The sequence below is a fragment of the Sander lucioperca genome, chromosome 1 (assembly GCF_008315115.2).
Source record: "Sander lucioperca isolate FBNREF2018 chromosome 1, SLUC_FBN_1.2, whole genome shotgun sequence".
Lineage (NCBI taxonomy): Eukaryota > Metazoa > Chordata > Actinopteri > Perciformes > Percidae > Sander > Sander lucioperca.
In genome coordinates this window covers 25261927-25274658 of record NC_050173.1, presented here as the reverse complement: position 1 = coordinate 25274658, position 12732 = coordinate 25261927, and the positions used below count along the sequence as shown (strand labels likewise).

At 37.0% G+C, this 12732-nt stretch overlaps 1 protein-coding gene across 6 annotated transcripts in view; it reads right to left on the bottom strand.

Moving 5' to 3' along the window:
- Positions 1-5301: 5301 nt before the first annotated feature.
- Positions 5302-12732, bottom strand: part of fam13b (family with sequence similarity 13 member B) — an 84295-nt gene continuing 76864 nt past the window's right edge. For all 6 annotated transcript variants that reach the window (XM_031302773.2, XM_031302772.2, XM_031302778.2 and 3 more), the window contains 3 exons: positions 12063-12445; positions 11290-11391; positions 5302-9520 (listed from right to left, as the gene is read on the bottom strand). In XM_031302773.2, the coding sequence (XP_031158633.1) occupies positions 9397-9520; positions 11290-11391; positions 12063-12445 (609 nt within the window). In that variant the 3' untranslated portion in view covers positions 5302-9396. The remainder of the gene's footprint in view (positions 9521-11289; positions 11392-12062; positions 12446-12732) is intronic.

The window sequence follows — 12732 nt, the reverse complement described above, 5'->3', positions numbered from 1 at the left end:
AATGCAATTGTTTTTAGACTGTAAACGATAATGTTTGCCCTCAGCGGATTGAGTTTGCTGAATTACCACAGAGCTGCTAATATTTAAACTTTCCACAATTCTGGCAGCTTTTAGGGCTTCTCATTCATGTTGACTTGAAAAAAAGTTTAAGTCTAAACTGGCGAGGACTCTATTGAAAGATCCAGAACAGCAACTAAATTGGCCTTGAAGTGAGATTTTTGTCATTTGATGTATCTTATGAAGGCTTTTTGAGATGAATAATGTTCTTACTAAGCACAGATGTTATATTTTTATCATAAACTGTGGATGTTGTGAACTAAACCATTGTGTGGTTGGGAGATTGTGTGATTTGTGACTGTTAAACTTTCATACATTCATAGTTGGAGCTTATGCACTGAACTTAAGGTGATTTGTAAACCTTCAAACTTGAAATAATTTGAATTAACAACAAATACTAAGCAGGCTTACTTTGCAAAAAAATGTTGTAAACTGACTTCTGTGCTTTTGTCTGAAATGTTAAAAGTATGAATTTAGCACTTTTGGATGTTTTCGATGTTTTCTTTTACACAAGTTTACTATCTGTTGAAAAGACAGGATAGCATAAACATGGGGGGGGAGGTCCTTTAAGAGTACAGTGGTGTTTTGTACAAATATCAACAGGACTACATGGACTTTGTTGTCAGTTAAAATGGAGTGAGACCATCTGCTTTTTGGGATCTCTGATACACTTTAATGAGACTGCAGATTATAGTCATAGTATAGTATGGCATAGAAAGTCAATGTTTTCACTCTGTTATTATTATACACATTACACACAGGTTTCAATTACACACACACATGCACTAATGGAGAGATGTCAGAGTGAGAGAGCTGCCCATGGAAAGGCACCCCGAGCAGTTGGGGGTTCAGTGCCTTGCTCAAGAGCACCTTGGCAGGAGGTGAATACGGTCCGTATGGGGACTTGAACCAGCAACCCTCCAGTTCCCAACCCAACTCCCTACTGACTGAGCTACTGCCACCATAAAGAGTCATAGTATATTATGTCATAAAAAAGTCATAGTATAGTATGTCATAAAAAGTCATATAAAAAGTCATAGTATAGTGTATCATAAAAAGTCATAAAATGTTATAGTATTGTATGTCATTAAATATAAAAAGTCATAGTATATTATGTCTTTAAAAGTCATAGTATAGTATGTCATAAAAATGTCATAGAATGGTATGTGGTATAAACTGTCACAAAAAGTCATAGTATAGTATGCCATAAAATGTCACAAAAAGTCATAGTATAGTATGTCATAAAAAGTCATAGAATACTATGTCATTAAAAGTCATACAAAGTCATAGTATATGTCATAAAAATGTCATAGTATAGTATGTCATAAAAGTTATAGACTAGTATGTCATAAAATGTCACAAAAAGTCATAGAATAGTACAGTATATCATAAAATATCATTAAACGTCATAGTATAGTATGTCATAAAAAGGCATAGTATAATATGTCATAAAAAGTTATAGAATAGTACAGTATGTCATGAAATATCATAAAAAGTCATAGTATAGTATTCAGATAAAAAAGAGAAAGTTCTCTGCGCTTCTGCAGACCACAACAATCCGGTGCAACCAAGGCAGGACAAAAGTATAGCAAAATAGTATAGCATAGTATAGTATGTCATAAAATGTCATAGAATGGTATGTGGTATAAACTGTCACAAAAAGTCATAGTATAGTATGTCATAAAAAGAAAAAAAAGTCGTAGTAAAGTATGCCATAAAATATAAAAAGTCATAGTATAGTATGTCTTTAAAAGTCATAGTATACTATTATATCAACATCGCATCACTGGCGAAGAAAGCACAGTGGCGCCTCTATTTCCTCCGCAAACTCAAGCGAGCAAGAGCCCCCTCACCCATCATGGGCACTTTCTACAGGGGCACCATTGAGAGCATTGTCACCAGCTGCATCACTGTGTGGGGTGGGAACTCACTGACTACAACAGAAAAGCCCTGCAGCACATAGTGAACACAGCTGGAAAGATCATTGGAGCCCCACTCCCCTCCCTGCAAGACATATACAACACCCGCCTCACCCGAAAAGCGACCATGATTGTGAGCGACGACAGCCACCCCACAGCACACAGTCTTCTCAGCCTCCTGCCCTCTGGGAGGAGATATAGAAGCCTCAGTGCCCGCTCCACCAGACTAGCAAACAGCTTTATCCACCAGGCTGTCAGGAAACTGAACTCTCTCCCCTCTCTGCCCCCCCCCATAAAAACCTCTGGACTCTGAAGTTGCTGATGTTGCACTGTTGCATTTTTGCACTCTTTTCTGCACTACCAGACCACATCATATAACAATGTTTGCTGCTTGTGACATTCTTGTGTTTTTGTCTTGTGATCTTGTCTTGTGATATTGTTGCCGTTTATTGTTTTATTGTTTTTGTTTTAGTGTTAGGAAAAAGTCCCTATCTGTTGAGCACTTTTTTTTACTCTTGTGGTAGGAATGTCTTGTCTTATCTGTTGTGCATTTTTTCTTCTTCACCGTGGGATGGTGAGAAACGAACTTTCGATTCCTCTGCATGTCTAGTATATGTGAAGAAATTGACAAATAAAGATGACTTGACTTGACTTGTATAGTATGTCATAAAAAGTTAGAGAATAGTATTTCATAAAATATCATAAAATGCCATAGTATAGTATGTCATAAAAAAGTATGTCATAAAATATCATAAAACGTCATAGTATAGTATGTTATAAAAAGGCATAGTATAATATTTCATATAAAAGTCATAGTATAGTATGTCATAAAAAAGTATGTCATGAAATATAAAAGGTCATGGTATAATGTCATAAAAGTCATAAAATAGTATGTCATAAAATGTCACAAAAAGTCATATTATTTTATGTCATAAAAAAGTCATAAAACGTCATAGTATAATATGTCATAAAATATAAAAAGTCATAGTATAGTATGTCATAAAAAGTCATAGTATAGTATGTCATAAAATGTCATAGAATAGCATGTTATAAAATATAATAAAAAGTCATAGTATAGTATGTCATAAAAAGGCATAGTATAATATGTTATAAAATGTCATAGTATAGTACGTTATAAAAAAGTATGCATGAAATATCATAAAAGGTCATGGTATAATGTCATAAAAGTCATAGAATAGTATGTCATAAAATGTCACAAAAAGTCACAGTATAGTATGTCATAAAAAGTAAAAAAAAAGTCATAGTATAGTATGCCATAAAATATCATAAAAAGTCATAGTATATTATGTCATAAAAAATTCATAAAACGTCATAGTATAATATGTCATAAAAAGTCATAAAAAAGTCATAGTATAGTGTGTCATAAAAAACCATAAAAATGTCCTAGTATAGTATGTCATAAAATATAAAAATAAAAAGTCATAGTATAGTATTTCATAAAATGTCATTGAATAGCATGTCATAAAATATAATAAAAAGTCATAGTATAGTATGTCATAAAAAGGCATAGTATATGTCATAAAACGTCATAGATGCCATAGAATGTCACAAAAGTCATAATATAATGTCATAAAAAAGCATAGTAAAGTATGTCATAAAATGTCATTATAGAGTATGTCATAAAAAGTAAAAAACAAAGTAATAGTAAAGTATGCCATGAAATATCATAAAAAGTCATAGTATAGTATGTCATAAAATCTCATACAGTCATAGTATATGTCATAAAAATGTCATAGTATAGTATGTCATAAAATATAAAACGTCATAGTATAGTATGTCATAAAATGTCACAAAAAGTCATAGTATAGTATGTCATAAAAAGTTATAGTATAGTATGTCATAAAAAGTTATAGTATAGTATGTCATAAATTGTCATACTATAGTATGTCATAGAAAGTCATAATATAGTATGTCATAAAATATCATAAAAAGTAATAGTATATTATATCATAAAAAAGTCATAGTATAGTATGTCATAAAAAGTCAAAAAATTCATACTATAGTATAAAGTGACAAAAAATAGCCGGTGCAACAGAGATGTCTCATTACTTGATAGTTTTATTACTTAAGGTGCAAAACAGTGACTAATGTTTCGATGTAGAGTTACATCTTCATCAGAGTCCTGGACTCATCTGTATTGCACCGGCTATTTTTTGTCACTTTATACCGTTTTTTTGTCCAGCCTTGGTTGCACCGGATTGTTGTGGTCTGCAGAAGCGCAGAGAACTTTCTCTTTTTTATCTCATACTATAGTATGCCATAAAATATCAGAAAAAGTCATAGTATAGTATGTCATAAAATGTCATAGAAAAGTCATAGTATAGGATGTCATACAAATGTCATAGAAAAGTCATAGTATAGGATGTCATACAAATGTCATAGCATAGTTTGTCATAAAACGTCATAGTATAGTATGTCATAAAGCGTCATAGTATAGTATGTCATAAAGCGTCATAATATAGTATGTCATAAAGCGTCATAGTATAGTATGTCATAAAAAGTCATATTGTACACTTGCACTTGCATTGCCAGACCTATTTCCACAGCACACACATACATTAAAAAACACTGGGTTGTTTGCATTTCTCTAAACCAATCACAATCGTCTTGGCCGGTGCTAATCGCCAGGGCAGAGACGGTGGCTCTGCAAAATGGTCTCAGGATGGAACTTGTTTTGGTGTAACATTTGCAACCCGCAAAAGAAAACACCACATACAATATTAACTGAAGTTAACTGTTCACACAATACAGTAACATGATCTATTTAAATTAGCTGGATACATGGTTAAACGTAATTTGCTCTCAATCCCCACCAATTCATCCAAAAACGTCCCAGTTAGTAAATGCTTTAATCATATTCTTTGTAAATCTTTAGAATCATCCCCCGAAATAACCAGGCCGGCCTGCCTTGTTGTACGATCCACATTTTCTTCAAAACTTGCCATTTTCAGCGTTTAGCTTGCTGTAGTTTGTTCTTGTTTTCCGAAGGGAACAGAGTTTGAGAACGGCAACACACAGAGAGCGGAAGGTGAGGGACATCCACTGTCCTTGATCCAGACTATACTGTAGTATATTATGCAAATATTCTTCTGCAATTTTTTAAAAAACAAATTTGGCCATAATATATCTTTAAAAAAATGAGTGCTCAGTTGTTTGAGTTGTCAGATTTAATTTGGTTAATTTTTATACATCCCTACATACATTACTTATCTAACTTTTAAATACACAGGGGAGGTCGGCAGAGAATATAGTCTCTCTTAACAGTTTACTTTATTTGACTCAAGAAGGGAGAGAACTGATGTGGCAAGCTTGTAAATTTTATTTTTCATGTGTAAATGTTTACCAATGTATTTTCTCATCGTTTTTGTTAATGAAGAAAAAACTGAATAAAAGCATTCACAAAGTAAGAAAACATTTATAGATACATATGCACATACAATATATTGATGTGATAAAACACAGCATCACATGTAGATGACCTGAAAGAAGCAAGAAACCTCTCTGGTCAAAGAAATGTCATGAAGTATCTGATTTCTAACCTTCCTGATCACATCTGTAAGCAACATGACTATTTCTCCTTTAAATTTTAAAGATTTAAAGACTCGCTTGACTCAAATCACTTTGCAGACTTGTTAAAATATATCTTGTCTGTTGCTGTTTTGACCATAAAAACTGATCATTTCTTCATGTTTTCAGATACGACACATCTGTCACTGGCTTTTCAATCCCTGTTCACCTTCAAATTTTATTCTTATTTTGGTTTTTCAGCAGCGCCAAGATAAACATTATGCTGACAACAGTGGTAAAAATACAGTGTAAGCAGAGTGTGTGTGACAATATGTGCGTTGGAGTGAAAACAATTAGACTAAAAACATTAAATAATATTGTACCACAAATATTCACAAAAAGTCGATCCCACACAAAATAACCCATGACCCGAAACTGTAAAACCTCCACGCAAACTTTTATTATTGCTGCTTCTTCATGGCACAAATAATATAAACAATGCATCATGTTATTCATACTATTATGTTCTCTTTTGCCATGCAAGCTCACTACAGTACTGCTTCTATATTAGCTTATATTACACAGAGCGACAAAAATAAATCAGGAAACAGAGCAGGTTCATGTTTGATTAGCCACACAGTGCCAGACTAACTTCTACAGCTGGTTTTACAGTTTGTGAGTAAATACAAAAGGATTATTATTGTCATTATCACACAAAATAATGGTTATGATAGTAATAGCAATATTTATAATAATAAACAAACACATTCTCAGGGCGTCACAAATATAATGAACCAAAGGGGGCCAAACATAATGTTTTAAATAATTTAAACATTTCTGACATTCATTCCTTCGGAATTTTTTTTTATTTTTTTTATGTACAGTACATATTTATATTTGTATAGAAGTAGTGCGTCATTTTTAGAACTAACAAATGAAAAAAACACAGGGCTGCATTCTGTGAATGCTGTGCAAATAACATCTTTTTACATCAACCCTACAAACTTTACCGTCCTGATAAACACAGCGCACCCTCCCTCTTAGCACTCACAAACACAAAACTCTTGACTCATTCAAAACTTTGTTTTCAAACCGACAAAAGACTGCAGTCAACTTTGATTCTGGCAGGTAAATGATTCAGCAAAGAAAAGCACTACTTTGTCTTATCGGCCTTAAACATCTCACAAGTAACGAGCCGGGGAGGTTCTGATCATTTACTCACTCACCAGCTAGAGCTTAAGTTCAGCGACAGTTGGAAATTTCTTCGTTCCGCTTTTCAAATCGCACTGTGACATCTTGACTTCTGTCTGATACATGACAACATGGCCTCTACGAAGAAGAAAAACGAGGACAAGCTCGTTGGCATGCATTAAACCTCAACCTCCTTTTTTCTCCTCTCCTGTCCTCATTTGACCTGCCAGCAGGAAATTAAACTTCAATGGGACTGCAGATTTCAACCAAAGAGAAACATAGCCAAGGAATGAAGCTTCTTCCCTCCCTCAGCATTGTGGCCATCATGCTAGAGTGCTATTTAGAGCCTTAGCACTGACCCACCAGTTGGGGAAAAAGATCAGTTAACCACAAGACGTTGGTTGAGTTGCTTCTCTGTGATTCAAATCAGAACTGGCAGTTTTGGCACCTCATCGATACAATACAGCTACAAGAAAACTTCAACCAGAGGACCACCAGAGATAAATCAGTTACTCAGTAACAGTCACATCAGCTGCACAGCAACTGCTGACTGCTGCTATTCAGGAAAACTCTCCATCTAACTGCGCTGATACCAAACTTGGTCATACTGCCACTTCCTGTAGCCAACATGGTTTTGGTTTCAAAGAAACTGCAGCAACGTGGACCAGATACTGGCTCCTCTCCTCAGCATGTATCACCCATTAATCCCTTAGGACCTGCCACACCTCCATGCAGCAAACTGAACAAGTGAAGAGACAAGTGAAAAACAAAGAAAAAAAGTCACACAACCAGTGAAGAATTTTCAACAACCATATCCATCTACATCCTAAAATCTCCTAATCTGCATAGGACTGTTTGCTATGAGCATCTTCAGTCTAATGCTGCCTTTAAGTGCCGTCAGAAATATTAAAATCCCAAACACATGACTTCAAAACTCGCTTGCGCTTTGGGACCACTTAAAAGCAACGTCTTTTCGTCCAAGAGGGAAACGTAGTTCAGAGTTGCCAACCTTGTGTACATCTTACTGACAAATATTGCCAAAATAGAAAAAAAAACAAACAAAGAAAATGCTAAAGAATGGAAATAAATGAAAAGGAATATCAGTCTTTCACAAACAGCTCCAAGGTCACACTGGGAGTTAATACATTTTTTTTTTTCATTTTTCCTCAGAATACAACACATATTCTTTTTCATTCAAGAAAAAAACGTCAACAGCAGTGTCTCACCAACATGTATGTATACACTTTTTTTTTTTTTATAACAAGAATACACTCACAAACGTGTTTTTAAACTTGTGAATGAATTTTAAAATCAGTCAGAAGGTGTGAAGCTTCCAGGACGTTAAACAGAGTATTGGTGACAGAATAAAATAACCGATTGCCTCGCGCCAAGGAGACTGCTTTGAGAAACTGTGACTCCATGAAGAGAGGCAAAAGAGGGAATTTTCACACAGTGGGACGTCCCAAAGAAAGAACAAGTGTCTTGAGTGAAGAGCGTCTAAAATGCCAGTCCTTGAGCTGTCCGATAAGATTCCTCAGCATGAAGGAAAAAAAACACAAAGAACAAAAAGATCGAGAAAAGAAAGTTTCCTGAAATTAAAAAGTCAGAATGTCTTTTTCTCTTTCAGAAGAGGAAATGAAACACAATAGACGAGTGCAACGTCTTGAGTCAAGTTGGTGATGAAGACAATGATTCCTTTTTTCCCATGTTTCAGCCGTGTTTTAGATGAAATGCAGTCGTGGCTGACGGGAGTGATTTTAACTTTAACCGGTAGTGGTGCTGCATTCATGTCATGGGAAAAAAAGAAATCGCTGTAAAAATGCACCTTTTATGTCATCTATAAAGTGGACAATTAAACTCAGAGTTTTGGCAAAAGAACCCAATGTGTTCACATTACTGAATTTTGAAAACCAAACAAATAAATATCTGTAGTCACATATTGATAATCATATATTTATCAAACAAATGTAATGATTTAACTGATTTTGTGATCAAAAATGCTTAAAATTTGCTCAAAGATTTTTTCAATGCTTCAATGCATATCGCTCACTAATGGGGCTTTTTTTCAGCAACTAAAAAAAGCAGCTAAAAGTTATTTACTTTTTCGCCACAAAGATTTGGCAAATAAGAGCGATTAAGTATTAAAAACCAGTTGAGATGTAGTGTTTATACGCCATGAGACAACAAAGTCATCATGTTCTTTTAATTTATTGCTTACTAATTACATTTTTGTACTGGTCACAGAGAAATCCCCACACAGCTGCAGCCACGAGGATCGTGTTTGACCAGTCGGTGCTAGTTGAATAGTTTCTACGGCATTGGAAAGTACTACCAGAAACTCAGACCCAAGAACCATAACTTTACTTTGGTTTCTTCAGTTAAAATGAAGGTTAAGTCCCTCAAACTGGAAATGTCCCTGCACTGGTGAAGGCCTGTAACTAAATTATGACATATGGTACTGTAACTCTGAACCAGCAAGTCACTCTAATGCTGTTTTCTCCATGACACAAATGCAGCACACCAAGTGGAGGTCATGAAGTCTGAGTCTCCACTTCCTGGGCAGTAATGTGAGGTGTTTGTTAAACCTTCCCCAGGTGTCATGATGTCTGACAGACTGATGGGACATCCTGGGCAGGATGTCCTCGCAGCACTGGTGAGAGCTGTTGTGTGCGGTGACAGCTGGTGTCTGAGGAGGGCAGGTCTAGATGGATTTGGAGGAATCCTGTTTGCTGATAAGAACTTCCAGCAGGCGGAGTTTGGCCTTGATCCTCTTGTACTCCCTGTACTCCTCCAGCATCGGAACCCGGTCCTCCTTCTGAACATTTCTATGGCAGAGGAGGGAGACAGAGCAGAATAAGTCCTCTAAATGACACATGCTTACTTCCAAGGCCGTTTTACTGAACATTTATCAGTTCTCTTCAGACAGTATTACGGCTGGGGTCAGACTACACAATAGCTGAATAATAAATGGCCAAAGCACAACAGGAAAATGGGCATTGGGTATTGCCATTCAGCCTACATAGTGTCTCATAGCGAAAGAACCGACTGAAGGACAAGCCTGTCAGAATGATTTCGGCTTTGTCTCGCCTAGCTCTCCGCCATTCTCTGTGATGCTTTCGACTACAGCAGTCGACATTTCTGATACCAGAACTGTAACTGTCCGTAAGACAGAATTGTTTGAACATGTAGTCTGACAGCTTTCTTGCCATGTTACAGCAGGGATTTAAGGCACCATAATATAACCTATAACCTAATCATAACCTGTCATAGTCATTATCTCCAATATTTCAATTATTGGAGAATTACTGTCGTTATTTTGACCCAGCGTGGATTAAAATCTGTTTCGTGCAACTTGTACATCAGACTGGATAACATTGCCTATACAGGGTATCTGCACATTTTTAACAGCAGATTTAATGACTTTTAAGACCTTTTTTAAGTCCTCTAAAAGGAAAATTTAAGACTTTACCACGACAAAAAAAGAAAGAAGGAAAATGTTCAGCGTGACAACACAGAATGGTGTGGCGAAACATAGCGCGGCACAGCTCACCAGAGCCACGCTCAAGACACAGGGAGGTCACAGGGACACGACAACTTTTATACAAAGTGTTGATTCGCCTTACAACCCTGACATGGTTGACTGTGTATGTATAAACTATCAGCCTTTAAGGTACTTCAGGTAATTTCTAAATTCTGGCCCCTCTAGGTGGATGTCCTCATTTGAGGTGTACGAGTGGTGGCGGCTTACGGTTTAAATACCCACAGTATTTCGGCCTTAAGTGTAGCTACATTTGCAAAGCTACCGAAGGCATAGCTTGATGAAGTGAACGGCCTTGTGGAAGGCTGAGAGGTCGAAGTGCTAGGTTCAACAGGAGAAGGTGAGAAGATACTTAAGGGCATATAACTACTTGCCTGCGACGACACATAATGCTTGTGTTCTCTGCTTTCATGTGTGAATCAAGCGCTATGTGGCCCATTGTCCCCAGCTGTATCGTCTTTTTACATAAAGCACACTTCGCTTCATGATTACTGGCTGTTTTCTTCAGCCACCCCCGATACTTTCCGTCCTCCAACCAATTGTCATTAAACAAACATTTGCCCATGCTTGCGATTTCGCTTCAACTAAAATGCTGTGGTGGCTAACCATCAACGCAAGGCATTCATCAATCACCTACTCGTCAGTCACCCATGAAATTATGCAGTTGGTACCCACATAGATCAAAGTGCTGCCCCCAGATGGTGCGCTGGTCAAGTTGCGGTTGAAAAAACAAACAAACAGATGACGAGTCCCCCACATGAAATTTAAGACCTCCTTATCGTAAATTCCAGATTTCAAGACATTTTCAGACCTTAAAAATCGAAAATTTTATTTAAGACGTTTCAAGACTTTTTAAGGACCCGCAGGGACCCTGCTATAAAAAAAACATTACTGGATTTCACGGAGGATTTCAGTCTACTTTCTTGGATAAAGAACGGTTAAAACAACATATCCAGATTATATATATTTTCAGGAGACGAATAACATTGAATTCATTATGCTGACAGTCTGGATTTTGTTTGTGTTTGCGTGTGAGCGATTGTGTCTTCCCCCTACCTTCCATTATGCTGATAAAAATCTTCCTCAAACTCTCGGATGGTCTTCCTCAGCTTCTTCTTCTCTGCTCTGGCCTTCCACAGCTGTTCCAGCAGCTCTGGCCTGGAGGATGATGAGATACATGGGAACGTAGTTACGCATGCTGCCATGAGTTGCCATGTTTTACAGTTAAGTTAAATCCCAGCGAGAATGTAAGAATCAAGTCTTGGGGCTCGCAGACCTAAGATTCTTTTAAATCACATTCGTTCTCAAAAATGACAAAACAACCATCGTTTGAATCTTGACCCATAAATTAAGAATTGGGTCCAGAGAGAAAAGGAAGTAAGGAGGTGATGTCACTGTGAGCAGGAAGTGAGCTGTGGTGGCATTAGGGATCAGCTGTTGAAATCATGGTAAGAGACCTGGGTGTGCAAACCTGAGGTATGTGTGTGTGTGTGTGTGTGTGAGAGAGAGAGAGAGAGAGAGGGCTATGAGATCTGTGACACGTTTACAGCCAGATTACAGACTCTTTTCTTTCTGTCTCACATTATTCCTGCTTGTGTCTGCAAAGTCGGCAAAGTAAGATCAGATATTTGAATAATTAAGGGTTGATAATTCATTAATATAGTTAAAAAAAAACCGTACAACTTAACTTAAAACATACAACACTGCCCAAACTGGATAATCCATCATTTCAAACACAGAGCCTTATATTTTATTTGGTGTAATGTTTTTATATTATTGTAACGCAGGTGTTAAGAGGATGTACATAAAGTGTGTGTGTGTGTTATTACATGGACGAGGCGTTGGAGCTGGACAGCCGCAGGTCCAGCGCCAGCTTCCCCGAACCCTCCTCCATTTTGACTCTCATTGGACAATCGCTCTGCCGGTCGGGTTGCTTCTGGCTGCTCATTGATCCATCAGAAGACGTCACAAAGTCGACGGCCATGATGACATCAGAGCTCTGCATCTCCCCACCGCTGCTCTCTCCCTCCTCCTCATCCTCCTCTTCTTCTTCCTCCTCCTCCCTCTCCTCCTCCTTCTCATCTTCTTCTCCTCCTTCTCTTTCTTTCCGCTCGTCGTCCTCCTCCTCTTTGATCTCCTCCCAGAAATGAGCGGTTTCCCCCTCAATGATTGGCTGGAGGGTCTGAGTTCGCCTCTTACTGGAGGGGGACACCTGGGGAGGAAAGAGAGTAGTTAATGCAGGAGAAGTTTGTGTGTGTGCACTAGTTTAATATTAGGGCTGGAAAAAAAATATTTCACGCATGTATTGTGATTATTTTGCGATGTTTTCTTAAATTGGCCAAAAGCAGAAAATCCATGTTATGTAATTTTTACAAATTAAATTAATGTCAGACTGACTGACTGACGTGATGTGCATTTTTTGTTGTTGAAAACAATTGGTTTTTAAAAATGTCTAATGATATATTGTCTCTAATAGCGTATTATTCAACTTTTGTTTTT